The 22,608-nt window shown below is 43.4% G+C and overlaps 1 protein-coding gene across 1 annotated transcript in view; it reads left to right on the top strand.

Moving 5' to 3' along the window:
• The window catches only part of LOC120031575 (melanin-concentrating hormone receptor 2-like), a 34,673-nt gene extending 13,627 nt beyond the window's left edge, over positions 1-21,046 (top strand). The window contains exons 3-5 of the mRNA XM_038977384.1: positions 16,722-16,916; positions 20,049-20,168; positions 20,722-21,046. Coding sequence (XP_038833312.1) covers positions 16,722-16,916; positions 20,049-20,168; positions 20,722-21,046 — 640 coding nt within the window. The remainder of the gene's footprint in view (positions 1-16,721; positions 16,917-20,048; positions 20,169-20,721) is intronic.
• Positions 21,047-22,608: the final 1,562 nt, after the last annotated feature.

The raw sequence follows: 22,608 nt of genomic DNA, 5'->3' as shown, positions 1-22,608 counted from the left end.
AGGTAGATCAGATGGAGAACCAGAGCAGACGTAGTAATATCCGTGCGGTGGGATTGAAAGAGGACAGCGAGGGTCGTGACCCGGTCCGTTTCTTCACTCAATGGATCCCGGATGTCCTAGGCATAATCAACTTCACCAAGCCACTGGAAATCGAACGCGCCCACAGAACATCAGCGCCGAAACCCCGGCCAGATGAGCCCCCACGGGCCGTCCTGATCAGGTTCCTCCGTTTCCAAGACAGAGAGAAGGTACTGCAACTCGCAAGAGCCAAAGGGGACATCACCATTGATGGCAAGAGGGTCAGCCTTTTCCCGGATATGAGCGCGGATCTCGCAAGACGTCGCAAGCAATTCAGACCTGCCGCCAAAGCACTGAAGGAGAAGAACATCACCGGCTACCTCATCCACCCTGCGCGGATGAAAGTTCAGTACAAAGGCCGAAGCCATCTCTTCAACACACCGGGAGAAGTGTACACTTTTCTCAAAGAACTGAGCAACGTCTGAGCCAGGACGGTCTCTTTGGGGGATAAGATGCAGTTTGTTTGTTTTCTCTTATCCGGACTGAACCGCTGATATCCTCCGGTCGCTATAATTGATTTGTATATTTTCAACTAACCGTATCTTTCCGGGGTGAGTTCTATTACATTTACAGGAGAGTATATTTTGGTTTAGTCCATATCACTGGGCGAAGCAAATAAGTGGGTTTACGCCCACTGCTTTCCCCCTCATTTATGTTAATCTTTCGAAAAGAGACTCAAGCAGCCCTTACCGTGGGCAGTAAATATTCAGCCATAAATGTCTATTCACAACGTTTGTTTTCAATTTAGAGAGCTCGCAGGTTTTAGTTTACGCCAAGGTTTAGCTAGTAAGAGCAAGATGGAAAGCGAGCAGCAACGTATCTCTACAAGTGTATTCATGTTTGATTGTTGGGATTGTGGTTTAAGTCTAACAATCGGGGTGGGTGGGATTCTTTATTTTTTTCCCCTTTTTTCTATGTTTATTGTTTCCTTCCTAAAGAGACACATAGGTCACTTCTGTGTTCAAACCAAAGTTGAAACATTTCCTAACTATCTACATATGATAGACTTCCATTCAGTTACATATTTGAAACCCAACTATGCTTAATCCACTAAAATATGTCACATTCAACGTAAAAGGTCTTAACAGCCCGATTTAAAAGGAAGAGAGTCTATACATACCTTAAGAAATTAAAGGCTGACATTGTATTTTTACAAAAAACACATCTTACAGCCAGTGAACACAAGAAATTGAAGAGGGAATGGGTAGGACAAGTTTTTGCGTCCTCTTTTAACTCCAAAGCAAGAGGAACTGCAATTTTGATAAGTAGACACATCCCCTTCTGCGTCAACAACACCATCTCTGATCCCTCTGGCAGGTTTGTTTTGGTGCAGGGGCATATGTTTTCAGAGTCTTGGACCCTATTGAATATCTATGCTCCTAACTTCGATGACCATATGTTTATTCAGAATGTCTTCCTTCAGGTTGCTCAAGCACCACCAGGATGGTTACTGGTTGGAGGAGATTTTAATTTTTGTTTAGATACAGTTCTTGATAGGTCCTCTGATAAACCCTGACTTCTTACCAAAGCCAGCAAGCTCACCATGTCATTCATGAAAAATCTCAATTTACTAGACATCTGGAGACAGTTGCACCCACAGGATAGGGACTACTCTTTTTATTCACACCCACACAAGATACACACACGCATAGATAACTTTTTACTATCGACACAACTGTTTCATAGAGTGTTAGATGTCGAGTATCTCCCCAGATTGCTTAGTAACCATTCTCCCCTGGTATTATCAATCTCCATTCCTACCAAGGTAAATGGAGCATATAGATGGAGACTAAATTCTACACTCCTAAAGCAACCTGAATTTTGTGCATTCATCAAAAAGCAGATCAATATTTTCACTTTGACAAACAAACCCTCCGCTCCTGACAGTTTCATTCTTTGGGACACATTGAAGGCCTATCTGAGGGGACAGATAATTTCCTATACTAAAGGACTGAAGAGAACACGGTGCGGAACTGAGTGCCCTTGAATCTGAAATCTCAGAGATAGAGAGAACCTACCAAAGAGGCCCGACTAAAGATCTATACAGGCTTTTGGTAAATAAAAAACTGAAATATAATATTCTGAACACATATCAAGCTGAGAGGGCCATCACTAAATCAAAACAGCGTTATTACGAGCTTGGAGAGAAAGCTCACAAAGTATTGGCATGGCAACTGAAAGCAGAGGAAAGTAAGAGGACAATTAATGCTATAGAAACTCTTACTAATGAGATATCTTTCGACCCTACTGAAATTAATAATACTTTTAAGAAATACTATGAAGACCTCTACACTTCCCAATCAAGCGATGATCTATCAGAGATCGACTCCTTTCTCTCCTCTCTCAACCTCCCATGCCTGTCAGGGGAAGACAGCGAGCGCCTGAGTGAACACTTCTCAGTTCCTGAATTGTTGGAGGCCATTAAATCCTTACCTTCTAATAAATCTCCTGGGGAGGATGGCTTCCCTCCAGAGTTCTATAAAGCATTTAGGGAGCTGTTGGTCCTCTACCTTATGGAGGTACTCAAAAAAGCCAGGGAAGACAACTGCTTTCCAGAGTCTTTCTCTCAAGCAGTGATTACTGTAATCCACAAGAAAGGGAAAAATCCACTAAAGTGCGCCTCATATAGACCAATCTCTCTCCTTAACACAGATTGTAAACTGGTCACCAAGATGCTATCTAAGAGACTGGAGTCATGTCTTCCCCTGTTGGTCAATCCAGATCAGACTGGCTTCATAATTAATAGATTGTCCTCCAATAATCTCAGAAGGTTCTTTGATATAATTCACCTTGCTAACAAAAACAAAATACCTAGTGTCGCAGTCTCCCTCGACGCTGAAAAGGCCTTTGATAGGGTTGAATGGCCATACCTCTTTCGCGTCTTGGAAAAGTTTGGTTTAGGTACCGTGTTTGTAAATTTGATAAAATCACTCTACAAATCTCCTAAAGCTAGGATTGCTACCAATGGGATTACTTCCTCCTCTTTCCCTCTCTATAGTGGGAACAGACAAGGCTGCCCAATTAGCCCCCACCTCTTTGCCCTCGCCATCGAACCGTTGGCTGAGGCTATTAGAACGTGCCCTGACATACATGGCTTTGAGGTGGGCCCCCATACCCATAAATTATCACTCTTTGCGGACGACCTTATCTTATTTCTAACAAACCCAGAACACTCCCTCTCTCACTTGCAGATCCTACTACAGTGTTATAGTTCTTTCTCTGGATATAAGGTCAATTTTGATAAAAGCGAAATCTTACCGTTGTCTGTCTTTGACCATCATACCATCAAGCACAAGTTTCCTTTTAGATGGTCGTCTATGGGCTTCACATATTTGGGCATAATGGTGGATGGTAACCTGAACAACCTCTATAAACTCAATCTGGCCAGTTTGTTGCAGAAGGTGGAGGGTGACCTTTGTAAATGGATGGACTTACCTCTCACTCTACTGGGTAGAATCAATGTAAATAAAATGAATGTCCTGCCCAGATTTCTATATCTGTTTCAATCCCTGTTCCCGCAGCATTCTTTTCCTCTCTCGACAAGCTGACCAGACGGTTTATCTGGCACGGCAAAACCCCTAAGGGTTGGCCTGGATAAACTGACCCTGGATTACAGTCAAGGGGGCTTAAACCTCCCCAATTTTAGAATGTACTACTGGGCAGCACAGTCTAGGTTTCTGGCTCAGAGGTTTGACAAGGGTCCCTCTCCCTCATGGTTGAACATTGAAAAGCTTGAGGTAATTGATGACACTGGGGCAGAATTGTTTTACAAATGGGACAGAAAATCTATAAAAACCATCACAGACAACCCTTTAATCATACATTCTGTCCTGGCATGGTGCAAACTGCATGAGCTGTTCAAACGAGGGGGATTCCTTTCCCCTAAAACCCCTTTATGGAACAATAGATTGATTCCTATGTTTTTCCAGAATAGTAACTTTAGACCATGGTCTGATAAGGGGATCACTCTTCTGGAACATTGTTACGAGGAGGGAGTTCTTATGTCTTTTGATCAGCTGAAACAGAAATACCACTTGCCTAACAGGGACTTCTTTAGCTACCTACAACTACGAAACTTTATTAGGGTGTCTCTCAAGGGACAATGGAACCTACCTAAGATGTCACCTATTGAACAACTCTGCCACGCAGACCAACCACTGTTCAAGACCATTTCCCGTGTTTACGATGCTCTTATGTCAGGACTAACACTGCCTGGGCTAGATAAACCCCGACTTAGATGGGAAAAAGATCTGGGTATTGATCTTGATGAGGGTCTATGGAGTGACCTATGCAGGGATGGTGTTACATCCACATTGAACTCCAGATACAGACTGATCCAGTTTAATTTCCTCCATCAGCTCTATATCACCCCATCTAGACTGCACAAGTTCAACCCTGATATCTCCTCCCTATGTTTTAGATGTGGCTCAGATGAAGGAACATTCCTCCATTCCACTTGGTAGTGTTCAAAACTACACGGTTTCTGGCAGGGGGTATGCGATACCATATCCTCAATTCATGGGGTTGCATTCCCTTTAGACCCGGAGGTCTGTCTACTGGGCAACTTTACTAACACCAATCTTAGGCAAAGCAATACTATAAAGCTAACAGAAATATTGCTAGCGATTGCCAAGAAATGTATCGCCTTGAAATGGAAATTGGATTCCCCCCTGCCAGTTGCAATGTGGCTTTCAGAAGTTAATAGTTGTATCCCACTGGAGAAAATTACTTACCGCTTGAGGAATAAGTTAAATACATTTTACAGAATTTGGCAACCTTTTATTGACTATATGGAGAATCTCCCCCCACATCACATTGAATGAATCTCTATATATTATCCTTATATAATGTTTCACACGTAATGTATAATATGTAGCCTACGATAGGTAGAGCGTTTGATACGATATGATCCAATGTCTCATTATAATTTTTTTTATTGTATGTTTGTATATATAACTATAATTTGTTTTATTTTTTCTTTCTTTGTTACGCTCATCTGTTACTGTCACTTTGTCCTATTGTTGTCTAATATCTTTTCACGTTTGTCTTGAATGTTAATTGGAAAATGCAAAAATAAAATAAAAATAAAAAATAAAAAAGTGTATAGTCAGTTCAAATCAAAGTTTATCGGTGGCGTACACGATTTGCAGATGTAATCGCAGGTGCAGTGAAAGGTTTATGTTTCAACAGTGCAGTAATACCTAGTTTAAAATATCCAAAAAGAAAAACATTTCTAAACAAGAAATTAAGAAATCAGAACGAGCAATGTCAGAGTCCAAAATATAAATAAACTCAGCAAAAATAGGCCTTTCTACGGACTCTGAAAAACACCAAAAGAAAGATGCCCAGGGTCTCTGCTCATCTGCGTGAACGTGCCTTAGGCATGCTGCAAGGAGGCATGAGGACTGCAGATGTGGCCAGGGCAATAAATTGCAATGTCCATACATTGAGACGCCTAAGACAGCGCTACAGGGAGACAGGACGGACAGCTGATCGCCCTCGCAGTGGCAGACCACGTGTAATGTACCTTCACAGGATCGGTACATCCAAACATCACGCCTGTTGGACAGGTACTGGATGGAAACAACAACTGCCCGAGTTACACCAGGAACGCATAATCCCTCCATCAGTGCTCAGACTGTCCGCAATAGGCTGAGAGAGGCTGGACTGAGGGCTTGTAGGCCTGTTGTAAGCCTAGACATCACCGGCAACAACGTTGCCTATGGGCACAAACCCACCGTTGCTGGACCAAACAGGACTGGCAAAAAGTGCTCTTCACTGACGAGTCATGGTTTTGTCTCACCAGGGGTGATGGTCGGATTCGCGTTTATCATCGAAGGAATGAGCATTACACCGAGGCCTGTACTCTGGCGCGGGATCGATTTGGAGGTGGAGGGTCCGTCATGGTCTGGGGCAGTGTGTCACAGCATCATCGGACTGAGCTTTTTGTCATTGCAGGCAATCTCAACGCTGTGCGTTACAGGGAAGACATCCTCCTCCCTCATGTGGTACCCTTCCTGCAGGCTCATCCTGATATGACCCGCCAGAATGACAATGCCACCAGTCATACTGCTCGTTCTGTGCGTGATTTATTGCAAGACAGGAATGTCAGTGTTCTGCCATGGCCAGCGAATAGCCCAGATCTCAATCCCATTGAGCACGTCTGGGACCTGTTGGATCGGAGGGTGAGCGCTAGGGCCATTCCCCCCAGAAATGTCTGGGAACTTGCAGGTGCCATGGTGGAAGAGTGGGGTAACATCTCACAGCAAGAACTGGCAAATCTGGTGCAGTCCATGAGGAGGAGATGCACTGCAGTACTTAATGCAGCTGGTGGTCACACCAGAAACAGACTGTTACTTTTGATTTTGACCCCCCCCCTCCCTTTGTTCAGGGACACATTGTTCCATTTCTGTTAGTCACACGTCTGTTGAACTTGTTCAGTTTAGGTCTCAGTTGTTGAATCTTATGTTCATTCAAATATTTACACATGTTAAGTTTGCTGAAAATGAACGCAGTTTCTTTCTTTGCTGAGTTTATATATCAGCATATTCACTCAGACTATTGAGTCCACTGGTCTCACTCACATGTCACTACCCTACGCCTTGAGGTCTTTCTACTCTCTCCAGAGTGCGACTCGTGAGGTTCAAAATGCCAGAGTCGCTCCCTTCCTCAAGAAACAAACACTTGACCCCTCTGACGAAAGAATTACAGGCTGGTATCCCTTTTTTTCCCAAAACAGTTGAGTGTGCTTTCTCTGACCAACCCTCTCACTGTCTCTCTCAGAACAATCTTCTTTACCCTAACCAGTCAGGCTTCAAGACGGGTCATTCAACTGAGACTGCTCTTCTGTGTCACGGAGACGGCCAATCCAATCCAAACACTGCCAATCCTGACTCTCTCTCTCCTCTGTTCTCATCCTCCTAGATCTATCCGCTGCCTTCGACACCGTGAACCATGGTCCCGTGTAGCTCAGTTGTTAGAGCATGGCACTTGCAACGCCAGGGTTGTGGGTTTGATTCTCACGGGGGACCAGTACGAATGAAAATGTATGCACTCACTCCTGTAAGTCGCTCTGGATAAGAGCGTTTGCTTAATGACTAAAATATCAAATGTAAACATAATCCTCTTCTCCACCATCTCAGGCGCTGCACACTCTTGGATTGTATCCTGGCAGGCCGCTCCTACCAGGTGACGTGGAGAAGATCTGTGCCTGCATCACATACTCTCACTACTGGTGTCCCTCAGGGCTCAGTTCTAGGCCCTGTCCTCTTCTCTCTATACACCAAGTCACTTGGCTCTGTCATATCCTCTGTCATTGTAATAGGCTGTCATTGTAAATAAGAATTTGTTCTTAACTGCCTTACCTAGTTAAATAACGGTTAAATAAAAATCCTCACAGGGTCTCTCCTATCATTGCTCTGCGGATGACACTCAGGTGGCGACACACATCTCTGCGTGCCAGGAAGATATCTCCGCTAGGTTGTCGGCCTCAACCTCGACAAGACAGACCTGCTCTTCCTCCCGGGGAGGTCCTGCTCACTCCAAGACCTCTCCATCATGGTTGACTCCACAGTGTACCCCTTCCGGAGGGCAAAGAACCTTGGCGTGACCCTGGATAACACTCTGTCATTCTCTGCAAACATCAAAGCAGTGACTCACTCCTTCAGGTTCATGCTCTGCAACATCTGTAGAATCCGATCCTTCCTCACATGATAAGTGGCGCAGGTCCTGATACAGGCACTTTATATTTCCCATCTGGACTACTGCAATTCGCTGTTGGCAAGGATCAAACCCCGGCAACTTATCCAGAATGCCGCAGCACGCCTAGTGTTCAATCTTCCAAAGTTCTCCCCTGTCACCCCACTCCTCCGCACACTCCACTGGCTTCCAGTCGAAGCTCACATCCACTACAAGTGCATGGTACTTGCATACAGAGCAGTAGGAGGAACTGCCCCTCCCTACCTTCAGGCTCTGCTCAAACCCTACACCCCAACCCGAGTACTCCGTTCAGCCACCACTGGTCTTTTGTAAACTAACACCCTACCAGCACTGACTTTGTTGATAGCTACCTTAAATGTGGATGGGGCGTGTTCTCTGCTGTGTCCTGCAGTCCACGATCAGCTCCTCTGTTTTGTTGACATTGATTGAGAGGTTATTTTCCTAGCACTACTCTGCCTGGGCTCTCACCACCTTCCTCTTGGCTGTCTCGTTGTTGGTAATTAGGCCTACCACTGTTGTGTTGTCTGCAGACTTGATGATTGAATTGGAGACGTGCATAGCCACGCAGTCATGGGTCAACAGGTAGTACAGGAGGGGACTGAGCATGCACTTCTGTGGGGCCCACGTATTGAGGGTCAGCATGGTGGAGGTGCTGTTGCCTACCTTCACCACCTGGGGTCGGCCCGTCAGAGAGTTTAGGACCCAGTTGCTCAGGGAGGAGTTCAGACCCAGGGTCCTGTGCCTAGTGGTGATCTTGGAAGGCACTATGGTGTTGAAGGCTGAGCTCTAGTCAATGAACAGCATTCTCACATAGGTACCCCCCCCCCCCCCCCCCCCCCCAACCCCTATTTTACACTGCAGCTACTCTGTTTATCATATATGCATAGTCACTTTAACTATACATGAACTACTACCTCAATTGGCCAGACCAACCAGTGCCCCCCGCACATTGGCTCACCGGGCTGTCTGCATTGTGTCCTGCCACCCACCACCCGCCACTTTTGTGGCCTGCTGGAGGTCATTTTGCAGGGCTCTGGCAGTGCACCTCCTTGCACAAAGGCGGAGGTAGCGGTCCTGCTGCTGGGTTGTTGCCCTCCTACGGCCTCCTCCACATCTCCTGATGTACTGGCCTGTCTCCTGGTAGCGCCTCCATGCCCTGGACACTACGCTGACAGACACAACAAACCTTTTTGCCACAGCTCGCATTGATGTGCCATCCTGGATGAACTGCACTACCTGAGCCACTTGTGTGGGTTGTAGACTCCGTCTCATGCTACCACTAGAGTGAAAGCACCGCCAGCATTCAAAAGTGACCAAAACATCAGCCAGGAAGCATAGGAACTGAGAAGTGGTGTGTGGTCACCACCTGCAGAACCATTCCTTTTTGGGGGTGTCTTACTAATTGCCTATAATTTCCACCTTTTGTCTATTCCATTTGCACAACAGCATGTGAAATTTATTGTCAATCAGTGTTGCTTCCTAAGTGGACAGTTTGATTTCACAGAAGTGTGATTGACTTGGAGTTACATTGTGTTGTTTAAGTGTTCCCTTTATTTTTTTGAGCAGTGTACATACATACATACATACATACATACATACATACAGTTGAAGTCGGAAGTTTACATACACTTAGGTTGGAGTCATTAAAACTTGTTTTTCAACCACTCCACAAATTTCTTGTCAACAAACTATAGTTTTGGCAAGTTGGTTAGATGACACAATACATTTTTTCAACAATTGTTTATAGACAGAGTGAATTTTAAGTTCAATAATCTATCACAATTCCAGTGTGTCAGAAGTTTACATACACTAAGTTGACTGCCTTTAAACAGCTTGGAAATTCCAGAAAATTATGTCATGGCTTTAGAAGCTTCTGATAGGCTAATTGACATAATTTGAGTCAATTGGAGGTGTACCTGTGGATGTATTTCAAGGCCTACCTTCAAACTCAGTGCCTCTTTGCTTGACATCATGGGAAAATCAAAAGAAATCAGCCCCCAAAAATTGTAGACCTCCACAAGTCTAGTTCATCCTTGGGAGCAATTTCCAAACGCCTGAAGGTACCATGTTCATCTGTACAAACAATAGTACGCAAGTATAAACACCATGGGACCACGCAGCCATCATACCGCGCAGGAAGGAGATGCGTTCTGTCTCCTAGAGATGAATGTACTTTGGTGCAAAAAGTGCAAATCAATCCCAGAACAACAGCAATGGACCTTGTGAAGATGCTGGAGGAAACGGGTACAAAAGTATCTATATCCACAGTAAAACGAGTCCTATATCGACATAACCTGAAAGGCCGTTCATCAAGAAAGAAGCCACTGCTCCAAAACCGCCATAAAAAAGCCAGACTACGGTTTGCAACTGCACATGGGGACGAAGATCGTACCTTTTGTAGAAATGTCCTCTGGTCTGATGAAACAATTAGAACTGTTTAGCCATAATGACCATTGTTATGTTTGGAGGAAAAGGGGGAGTCTGAGCACTTCACAAAATAGATGGCATGAGGAGGAAAATTATGTGGATATATTGAAGCAACATCACAAGACATCAGTCAGGAAGTTAAAGCTTGGTCACAACTGGGTCTTCCAAATGGACAATGACCCCAAGCATACTTCCAAAGTTGTGGCAAAATGGCTTAAGGACAACAAAGTCAAGATATTCGATTGGCCATTACAAAGCCCTGACCTCAATCCTATAGAAAATATGTGGGCAAAACTGAAAAAGCATGTGCGAGCAAGGAGGCCTACAAACCTGACTCAGTTACACCAGCTCTGTCAGAAGGAATGGGCCAAAATTCACCCAACGTATTGTGGGAAGCATGTGGAAGGCTACCCAAAACGTTTGAACCCAAGTTAAACAATGTAAAGGCAATGCTACCAAATACTAATTGAGTGTATGTAAACTTCTGACCCACTGGGAATGTGATGAAAGAAATAAAAGCTAAAATAAATTATTCTCTCTACAATTATTCTGACATTTCACATTCTTAAAATGAAGTGGCTGACCTAAGACAGGGCATTTTTACTAGGATTAAACGTCAGGAATTGTGAAACTGAGTTTAAATGTATTTGGCTAAGGTGTATGTAAACTTCCGACTTCAACTGTATATACAGTCGTGGCCAAAGGTTTTGAGAATAACACAAATATTAATTTTCACAAAGTCTGCTGCCTCAGTGTCTTTAGATATTTTTGTCAGATGTTACTATGGAATATTGAAGTATAATAACAAGCATTTCATAAGTGTCAAAGGCTTTTATTGACAATTACATGAAGTCAATATTTGCAGTGTTGACCCTTCTTTTTCAAGACCTCTGCAATCCGCCCTGGCATGCTGTCAATTAACTTCTGGGCCACATCCTGACTGATGGCAGCCCATTCTTGCATAATCAATGCTTGGAGTTTGTCAGAATTTGTGGGGTTTTGTTTGTCCACCCGCCCCTTGAGGATTGACCACAAGTTCTCAATGGGATTAAGGTCTGGGGAGTTTCCTGGCCATGGACCCGAAATATCAATGTTTTGTTACCCGAGCCACTTAGTTACCACTTTTGCTTTATGGCAAGGTGCTCCGTCATGCTGGAAAAGGCATTGTTCGTCACCAAACTGTTCCTGGATGGTTGGGAGAAGTTGCTCTCGGAGGATGTGTTGTTACCATTCTTTATTCATGGCTGTGTTCTTAGGCAAAATTGTGAGTGAGTCCACTCCCTTGGCTGAGAAGCAACCCCACACATGAATGGTCTCAGGATGCTTTACTGTTGGCATAACACAGGACTGATGGTAGCGCTCACCTTGTCTTCTCCGGACAAGCCTTTTTCCGGATGCCCCAAACAATCGGAAAGGGGATTCATCAGAGAAAATGACTTTACCCCAGTCCTAAGCAGTCCAATCCATGTTCCTTTTGCAGAATATCAGTCTGTCCCTGATGTTTTTCCTGGACAGAAGTGGCTTCTTTGCTGCCCTTCTTGACACCAGGCCATCCTCCAAAAGTATTCGCCGCACTGTGCGTGCAGAGGCACTCACACCTGCCTGCTGCCATTCCTGAGCATGCTCTGTACTGGTGGTCCCCCGATCCCGCAGCTGAATCAACTTTAGGAGACGGTCCTGGCACTTGCTGGACTTCCTTGGGCTCCCTGAAGCCTTCTTCACAACAATTGAACCGCTCTCCTTGAAGTTCTTGATGATCCGATAAATGGTTGATTTAGGTGCAATCTTACTGGCAGCAATTTCCTTGCCTGTAAAGCCCTTTTTGTGCAAAGCAATGATGACGGCACGTGTTTCCTTGCAGGTAACCATGTTTGACAGAGGAAGAACAATGATTCCAAGCACCACCCTCCTTTTGAAGCTTCCAGTCTGTTATTCGAACTCAATCAGCATGACAGAGTGATCTCCAGCCTTGTCCTCGTCAACACTCACACCTGTGTTAACGAGAGAATCACAGACATGATGTCAGCTGGTCCTTTTGTGGCAGGGCTGAAATGCAGTGGAAATTTTGGGGGGGATTCAGTACATTTGCATGGCAAAGAGGGACTTTGCAATAAATTACAATTAATCTGATCACTCTTTATAACATTCTGGTGTATACAGTGGGGCAAAAAAGTATTTAGTCAACCACCAATTGTGCAAGTTCTCCCACTTAAACAGATGAGCGAGGCCTGTAATTTTCATCATAGGTACACTTCAACTATGACAGACAAAATGAGGGGGGAAAAATCCAGAAAATCACATTGTAGGATTTTTAATGAATTTATTTGCAAATTATGGTGGAAAATAAGTATTTTATATTACCAAGAAACTGAAGATCTCGTACAACGCTGTGTACTACTCCCTTCACAGAACAGCGCAAACTGGCTCTAACCCGAATAGAAAGAGTGGAAGGCCCCGGTGCACAACTGAAAAAGAGGACAAGTACATTAGAGTGTGTAGTTTGAAAATCAGACGCCTCACAAGTCCTCAACTGGCAGCTTCATTAAATAGTACCCGCAGAACACGAGTCTCAACGTCAACAGTGAAGAGGTGACTCAGGGACGCTGGGCTTCTAGGCAGAGTTGCAAAGAAAAAGACATATCTCAGACTGGCCAATAAAAAGAAAAGATTAAGATGGGCAAAATAACACAGACACTGGATAGAGGAACTGCCTAGAAGGCCAGCATCCTGGAGTTGCCTCTTCACTGTTGGCGTTGAGAAATGTCTAAGTTTTGAACGGTAGTGTAGGTAGGGGTAAAGTGACTATGTATAGATAATAAACAGCAAGTAGCAGCAGTGTAAAATCTAGGTGGGGGGGTTGTCAATAAAAATAGTCCGGGTGGCCATTTGATTAATTGTTCAGCAGTCTTATGGCTTGGGGGTAGAAGCTGTTAAGGAGCCTTTTGGGCCTAGACTTGGTGCTCCGGTTCCGCTTGCCGTGTGGTAGCAGAGAGAACAGTCTATGACTTGGTTGACATGAGTCTTTGACCATTTTTAGGGCTTTCCTCTGACACGTACGCACTACCCTCTGTAGCGCCTTCTGTTCTAATTCCGAGCAGTTGCCATACCAGGCGTTGATGCCACCGGTCAGGATGCTCTCTGGTGCAGCTGTATTACTTTTTGAGAATCATATGAAAGGGTATTGTGAGCATTGCATTGTGAAAAGTATTTCTAGATGAATCATTGATTAGGTTTGGTGAAAAAGTTACTATGTGATTAAGTGTGTCGTACTTAGTCATTTGAAAGTGTTTTTAAAGTAAAGAAAAAAACAGCCTTTTGATTTTTATACTTAGAGTTGTGAAATCTTACCACATACTTGTGAAAATAGTACAAGAGCAATATATTTTTTTAAATAGTCATGTCTATGCTATTATCTATATTTCTCTATGTTTCCTATGGAAGATTGAAAGTATTATTTAAAACAAGAGATATTCCCATTCATGTCACAACATTCTCTGATGAGTGGACTTCCACCATCTTTGTGGTACCATTTGAAAGTAGAAATTTCAACAACAAAAACATTTGCAGTGGTGGGTATTAATAATGGAGTCGAGGGAAGCCAAAACATGTTCTCCAAAATATTGACCAAGAAAAAAAACATATAAAATAATGTGTCTTTAATCTCTAATAACCAATCAGCATTGAGCTAAACTGAGTGAGCTCACCTGTGAATGGTCCTGTGGCACCAAAGAAAATATCAAGGGAAGCCAGTTTGGATTTGGCTTCACACCAATCACATCACATCGAGAGCAAAATGTAATTGACAGAAAAAACATGCATCTCGTTGTGTTGTTGTCCTCCGGTGGCTAGCTAGCTAAACTTGACCCTTTCCTAAATTAGCCATGGATGGAGATAGGGATTTGGACTTGTGGTTTTACTTAATTCTCCATACTGGCCAATGAGTATAACGGTGATTCTGATCCAAACTTAAATTCATACATTGTGCCCCTGGCCTGAGAGGATGGAAGTTCAATATGTAGCTAGATTTAGTAGGCTAAAGTTAACTAGCTGGTTCATCGTTGCCCATGAAAAATCAATAGTTGTTTAGTAGTCCGAAAATGCTAACTTGCTTGAACTGTTTGTTACATGCAATATGGTTTGTGGATTTCACCGGACAGAGGTTGCTCTCTGGTTTTGTGATGAAACAAAGGTGTGCCACTGTCTTCTTATTGTCTCGGCCTTAGGCCTATATATCACGGTCGCAAAGGCATATGAACTAACAGGTTATAGTGAAAACAACACAATTATCACAACACATGTAATATAGCTTTTTGGGGGGGCTTGGCTTCCCAAGTGATTTTTTTTTATTAGAAAATTGTTTGACAACCCTATTTCTAAGCATTTAAATGATATCAATCTCAACCGTTTATCTCATGGTGTGGTGGGGTATGCAAAAATAGGGTATTTTTGAGCACCTTTATCTCTTAAAAGCTTTTGCATTCAGGTCCAAAAAGTCACTTTCTGAGCACTTCGACAATGGGCAAATATGTAGGTTTCGTTCAAATCAAAAGGGGTGCTGTCAAAAAGTGATAGGAATTCAAATGGGTGTACCCATTAGCCAGGCTAACACTCCACTGTAGTGCATTACGTACAGTACTGTTCCTAACATTTCCGTTCACAGGCGTTGTGATACGAATACACCATACACTCTACATTCCATGACGTCTGTGATTGGATTCCTATTTTTACATCCATAGAAAACTAAAGTACGTAATCAATAATGTCCTTTAGTGTTCCAAATTGCTGTTACACTTTCTAAACTTGATTTACCATCCAATCCAGGGACATTTCTAGACGTTTCACTCTGGTTTTTGTTAAATTCACTCTTATACAAATTGCATACAAAATGCCAGACGAGGTACAGTAGCATAACTTGGAGGGGAAATACATTTCCCTCAACTTCTTAAAAGTGATATCTGGCTCAGATTAGGAACAACAAACAGATTTGTGGAAGTTTAATCATGTATGGGTTTTCTTTAACCCTGTTTCTAGTGATATGCAGATGGTGTCATGGCTTGAGTTGTATAATTGATAGCGTAGCGGCCTCCAAGTCTGTGTCGCCTGGGTATTAAAGATATGCCAGTTGGATGCCGAACCCACTGACAATCGTTTCTAGCCAACTGTTCTGCTCATGATCAAAGTTCCCTTTCCATTCGTTCCGAGCCAGCACAAGATGACAACTCAATCATCTCACCCGCAATCTCTACACACTCTCACTCTACAGTCTCATCTGCACTGTATTACAGATAGTAACATAGTGAGCCTACCTGACTTTGTGTAGATTGGTTGGCTGACAACGTCCCAAAAACAATGTGCACGCTGCAATGGAGCAGAAGTCCGTAAGTTGTTGTGATTTCTTGTCAAATGCTAATATTGCTCAAATTCGCTAGCTAGCTAACCAACGACTTTAACAACGTATTTGAGAGGCAACAAGTGATCATTGTGCAGATGTATTATGTTTTCAATAAACAATGGAGACAAAATATCATTTACATGTTGTCAACATTCTAAAGCCAACCTTGTCTGTTTTGCCCCACGGTTGTGCACGCGTCGGTTTTGTTGCTAAACAACCAACCCTTCTATAGATTGTTGTGTTGTCGGTCGATGTCTGCAAGGATAGAAATGAGGTTATTTAATGGGGATGTATGTTTGTGGCATATAGTGTCACTGACATTTAGGGCCAGTTTTGCGCTCTTATGATAACACAATTGGAAGAGGAAACCATACATTCACTCCAGCTGTTGCATCCTATAGATAATTAAATCGGCATGTTTCTGTGAATGATGTACCACTGACATACATGAAGACCATGGTAGTGCTGCTACTGCTGCTGTTCTTCTTATCTGAATAGTGTGTAATACAGCTTGCTTATTAAGGCAATTAAGAAATTGATTTGGAGGTTGGTCTGATTGACAAAAGCATTGACAAGAGCATTGATACACTTACTGGTTTTCCTGGTTTCAAGTACTGATGCAGATTTTATCAGAGGACCAGATCTAAATTCACTGTATTGTTACTCACTTAATATACATGTAAATGAATGAGGACTAATTTAAACTAAACTTGCAGGCAATTAAATCCCATTCTGTTACCCTTGAAGGTCTGAATCCTGGGTCCAGTCATTCGATCCTGTATCCTGTTATCTCTAACTATATGGGTAACACAGAGAGCCATTTGTCTGTGTGTGAATGTCTAAAAGAAACAGGATAATGTGGTATAATACATAGTCATCTACTCCCACTCACAGATAATACATCCCTGTTGTCATGGCACTTCCCTAACAACCCATGTCACGTCCTCTTGGTGCTCTTTTTGCATTTCACATGTAGCGTTTTGGCTTTTAAATTAGGTTTCACTGTTATGCTTCGCATTAACAGACAACCATAGTTTTGTCAGATTTCCCCTTAAAACGGTTTAATTGGTCAGTTCCTCACATTGATCTATCAACTGTCTCATAGGTACCTGGCGGTGGTGCACCCGTTCCGTCTGATGACCATCCGAACCCGCTCTAAGACAATCTGGATCAACCTGTTTGTGTGGGTGGTGTCATTTGTCATGGTCCTTCCCGCCTGGGTCCACTCCAAAGTCATTCGCTTCCCTGACGGACTGGAGAGCTGCTCCATGAACCTGGTCACTCCCAAAGAGGTGCTCTGGTAAGGTCACAACCCTGACATGACATCAAATCAACATTGAATTTGGGTGGATATTTCATTGAGTTGACTAACATGATTTCAACATGGGGTAAACCAGTCCATGAAATCATGTTGTTGGTTTGCGCTTGAAATAAATGTTCAATGTTAAAATTAATACGAGATAGGATGTTAATAGAACTTGGTGTCAATGTATATTTGTCTGGTGGGGTCAGAGGTCAGATGAGTCATGCTGGTCTCTATATCATGATACTCTACTCCACTGGTTCCCAATTTTTTAATAGTCCCGTACCCCTTCAAACATTCAACCTCCAGCTGTATATACCCCCTCTAGCACCAGGGTCAGTGCACTCTCAAAAGTTGTTTTTTGACGTCATTGTAAGCCTGCCACACACAGACTATACGATACATTTATTAAACATAAGAATGAGTGTGAGTTTTTGTCACAACCCGACTCGTGGGAAGTGACAAAGAGCTCTTATAGGACCAGGGCACAAATAATAATATAATAATAATCAATAATTTTGCTCTTTATTTAGCCATCTTACATATAAAACCTTATTTGTCCATCAAAAATGGTGAATAACTCACCACAGCGTTAATGAGAAGGATGTGCTTGAAACTCTGAGCGCAGCCCTGTCCAGAAATCTGGCAGTGGCTTCTGATAAAATGTAATTTTCACAGAACCGCTTGTTGCAATTTTGATAAGGCTCTCTTGTTCAGATATCCGTAAGTGGACTGGAGGCAGGGCATGAAAGGGATAACGAATCCAGTTCTTTGTGTCGTCCATTTCAGGAAAGTACCTGCGTAATTGTGCACCTAGCTCACTCAGCTGCTTCGCTACATCACATTTGACCTTGTCCGAAAGCTTGAGTTCATTTGCACACAAAAAAATCATACAATGATGGAAAGACCTGTGTGTTGTCCTTGTTAATGCAGACAGAAAAGAGCTCCAACTTCTTAATCATAGCCTCAATTTTGTCCCGCACATTGAATATAGTTTCGGAGGGTCCCTGTAATCCTAGATTCAGATCATTCAGGCGAGAAAAAACGTCACCCAGATATGCCAGTCGTGTGAGAAACTCATCATCATGCAAGCGGTCAGACAAGTGAAAATTATGGTCAGTAAAGAAAACTTTAAGCTCGTCTCTCAATACAAAACAATGTGTCGATACTTTGCCCCTTGATAATCAGCACACTTCTGTTGTGAAAGCGTTACATGGTCGCTGCCCATATCATTGCATAATGCAGAAAATACACGAGAGTTCAGGGGCCTTGCTTTAACAAAGTTAACCATTTTCACTGTAGTGTTCAAAACATCTTTCAAGCTGTCAGGAAATTCCTTGGCAGCAAGAGCCTCTCGGTGGATGCGCAGTGTACCCAAGTGGCGTCAGGAGCAACTGCTTGCACGCGCCTTACCACTCCACTATGTCTCCCTGTCATGGCTTTTGTGCCATCAGCACAGATACCAACACATCTTGACCACCAAAGTCCATCTGATGTCACAAAGCTATCCAGTACTTTAAAAATATCCTCTCGTGTTGTCCTTGTTTCCAGTGGTTTGCAGAAGAGGATGCCTTCCTTAATTGACCCCCCATAAACCTAACGGATATGTACCAGGAGCTGTGCCAGGCCCATATAATTCACTGGCTTGTATGCGAAGCAGTAATTGTTTCAAAACATCTCCTGCCATGTCACTGATGCGTTGTGAAACAGTGTTGTTTGATGAAGGCATTGTCTGCATAGTTTTTTGGCCTTTTCTCCCAGAATTGTTCTAGCCATATCCGCGGCAGCAGGAAGAATTAAGTCCTCCACAATAGTATGTGGCTTGCCTGTCCTGGCCACTCGGTAGCTCACCATATAAGACGCTTCTAGCCCCTTCTTATTAATGGTATATGTTGCTTTAATACATGTCTTACTACTCGAAAGTCATCTTCATTCTCGCTCAAAAAACTCTCGTGGCTTATTTTTTCAAATTGTCATGTTTCATTTCTAAATGACTGCGCAAGAGTGAAGGTTTCCCACGAGAGAGTAATGGTTAATGTGATCGGATGTTAATTATATGACTAGGCTACCTGTATTTGACATTGTGTTGTTATTTCGCTGAACACTAGATGGTTTCAGTTTTGGCAGTGAAACAAGGCTACTCAGGAGAGAAAAAAAAACTCACCCAAATGTATAGCCCCGTTGGAAAATATAAATGTACTGTTTGAAAATGTGAAGAATTGTTTTTGTTTAAAAAAAAACATGCAAATCACATTTTTATTTGCCGTACCCCGACGGCATTGCGCGGACCCAAGTTTGGAAATACCCGCTCTACTCCAATGCCTTATTCAACCCCCCCTCCCCCCAACTAGCTTCATAAGTAGGAATGCAATCACAGACTATGGGCTACATCAGGTCATCCATTAAAGTCCAACACTTCCCATACTAATGAGAAGACAAACCATACACATGTTATTGGCTTGGGAATTTACTGGACTCCTGCAGAAACTATTCATAGAAATTCAAATGTCAATTTAACTGGTATCAAATCAGATGTTATTTGTCACGTGCGCCGAATACAACAGGAATACGACAGTGAAATGCAGTTTTAAGAAAATACCAACAACAAAAAAGTAAGAGATAAGAATAACAAATAATTAAAGAGCAGCAGTAATAACAATAGCGGGGGGTAACGGTATAATATACAGGGGGTAACGGTACAGAGTCAATGTCAAGGTAATGTGTACATGCAGGTAGAGTTATTAAAGTGACTATGCGTGGATAGTAAACTACATTCTATCTAATGATCAAATGTATTCATTGCAGTGGGACATCCCACTGGGCACAGACATCGGTTCTATGTCTAGTTTTGATTGACATTTGGTTGAGTTGTTTGGTTAACGTGAATTCAACAAAAACTGTAACCATTTAGGTTCAGATGAAATGCCCTTTACTTTCTGCAAATACAATTAGTTTTCCACGTTGATGCAACATTCGTCACATTTTTGGGTTGAAATTATATGGAATGGAAACAACATTGATTCATCTAGTTTTTTCCCAGTAGGATGGTGCTAGCTACTGCAAGCTGACACACATGTTCTCTCTCTCTCTCTCTCTCTTTCTCTCTCTCTCTTATATATCTCTCCTCAGGTACACCCTATATCAGACCATCACGTCTTTCTTTCTGCCCCTGCCCCTTATCATCACCTGTTACATGCTGATCCTGTGCTATACCTGGAGGATGTACCTGAAGAACAAAAGGGAACGGCGGTGAGTCGTGCCCGCTGGCAGCTGCCCAGCGGGCACACGTGGGCGTGCATAGAGCACGGCTGGATAACGTCATACCCTGGGCAGGGCGAGAGCCTATGGTACCTCTAGTGGCAGAGAGCGTGGCCATTATCTCTAGTGGCAGAAACGTAGTCGCGGTTATCAACCGTGTCAGAGGCTGATAGTTACATATAGACACAGAGACACACAGAGGTACTGGATACAGTAAATGTGAGGCACTAGAAATAGAGATGCCCACAGGTATGAAATGACAGGTTTTGGTGGGTGTTCTAAATAATAAATGACATTAAAACAGTTCTATGCTGGAGAAAACTAACGGTACCATAACCTCCCCTCAGTAATCTAGTCATCAGCCGTCTCTCTCTCTGTGGGTAGAAATTGAGCCTGAGGACAAGGTTATCCTCTCAGTAAACCAAAATATTAGAAAAAAATATGGGGATGACTTATCTAATGCAGGAGGGACTTGTTGATTTATGCTTCTATGCTGGTCATTATTGTCACTAAGCCCTGGTTCCTCTCCCCTCCTCAGCTTCAGTACTAACAACCAGTCCCGGGAGCGAGCCATCCGCCTCACCAAGATGGTTCTGGTCCTAGTGGCGGTTTTCCTGGTGAGCGTAGGGCCCTATCACATGCTCCAGCTGGTCAACTTAACACTGCGGCGGCCCACGCTGGCCTACTACACCTGCTACTACCTGTCAGTGTGCCTCAGCTACGCCGCCAGCAGCATTAACCCTTTCATCTACATCCTGCTCAGCGGACACTTCCGTCACCGGCTCACTTACCGTAAGCCGCCCAGCAGGCCTGTTGTTGAGAGGGAGCCTAATGGGCCCCAGGTCCGTACACCACACTCCAGCTTCTGACAGTCTTGTCCTCAAAGCAGGCACACACACATACACACACACACGCGCACACATGGGTGCATGGACGCACACAAGCGCATCCCCACACACGCGTGCACCCCCCCACACACACACACACCACCACCACTACAGCCTGTCCCCAGCACACTGCGTGGGGCATTACCTATGGCAGGAGCATTACCTTTTGATCAAGGATTGCTTTATTTGACATTGTGGATTGACTTACACCTCAACAGGATCAGAGAGTGTTATTATTTATTTTCTATTATGGTTTTCAAACGGACTGTACGATAGCATTGGGATATTGCAAGGATTGATCCACTATCATTTTGGATTTACCTGAATTCGGCTGACATTACTTTCACTGTGTATTTTAATGTATAGCTAAAACACAAATAACACATTAAGTGTTTGCCATCAACACATAGTTTGGCATTTGTTTTCAACCTATAGTTAGTGTTGCTATATCATTAATTGGTGCATTGATTGTATTGTGTGGGACTTTGAACACACAGAAACATCTGTTCTACTGTACTGTATGTACGGCTAACAGTGCTGAGACTGCTTAGTGAATAAAAAATGTTTTACCGTTAGACTGAATGCTAAGCATTGGACTGGGATTGGTCCAGGGTGTTTTGGTACTGTCTGGTGTTAACTGGGCTGGACTGGGAACTGGTCCCAGGATGTAACGGTATTACTAGTCAACAGACTGACTGACCACGGGCCACAGACACACAGCACCACCAGGGGCATCTAATCAAACAACTCCTCCTTACCCTCGCCCAGCTTGTGATCAATAAAAAGCCGATAGCAAACCAGATCAGACAGATAGGCGCAGCGTCACACCCCCGGCAAGGCTAAGGGGAGACTACAGTGCAACCCCTCCCCTCTATCGTTCTCTCTATGGTAATCCCTCTCTGTTTTTACTCTAAAATTGCCTCAGGCATAGAGTGCTTTGACATATTGATCAATATGTCTCAATGTCAACACACTCCTGTTGTCTCCATGGTTTCCAATTAGTCTCTTATTGGATCAGTTGGGCTCAACATACTAAATTCCATTGTGTTATTGGTCGACCATGGATTCATTTGTATGTTATCAGTACCAGTGTACCTCATTTATTAACGTTAACTCTCCGCTCACACCTCCTCCAGTAACATCAGATTATTAAATCGACTATTATACCAATGTAATACAATTATATTTTCTTCCTACTCTCTCTCTCTATACTCTCTTCAACTGTTACTTCAAAATGTTCCCTTCCCATACTACTTACTGCCTGTATAAATCTTCCATTTCTTTGTACACCTCAAACCTCTTCTTTCCCCTCTGTGCCTCAACCCCATTATCTCTTCCCCATCTCTCCCTATACACCTTGGTCTCTGTACTTAGGCAGTGGTGTAAAGTACTTAGTAAAAATACTTCAAAGTACTACTTATTAAGTCGTTTTTTTTTGGTATTGTCATGCCTGCTCCCACTCCCCCTCTCTGGCACTCGAGGGCGCCAGGCTGCCCTTCGTTACGCACACCTGTCACCATCATTACGTGCACCTGTGCAATTTG

The sequence above is a fragment of the Salvelinus namaycush genome, chromosome 37 (genome assembly GCF_016432855.1).
Source record: "Salvelinus namaycush isolate Seneca chromosome 37, SaNama_1.0, whole genome shotgun sequence".
NCBI classification, from domain to species: domain Eukaryota; kingdom Metazoa; phylum Chordata; class Actinopteri; order Salmoniformes; family Salmonidae; genus Salvelinus; species Salvelinus namaycush.
The sequence above is the reverse complement of the archived record's forward strand: the minus strand, read 5'-3'. Positions and strand labels throughout refer to the sequence as shown.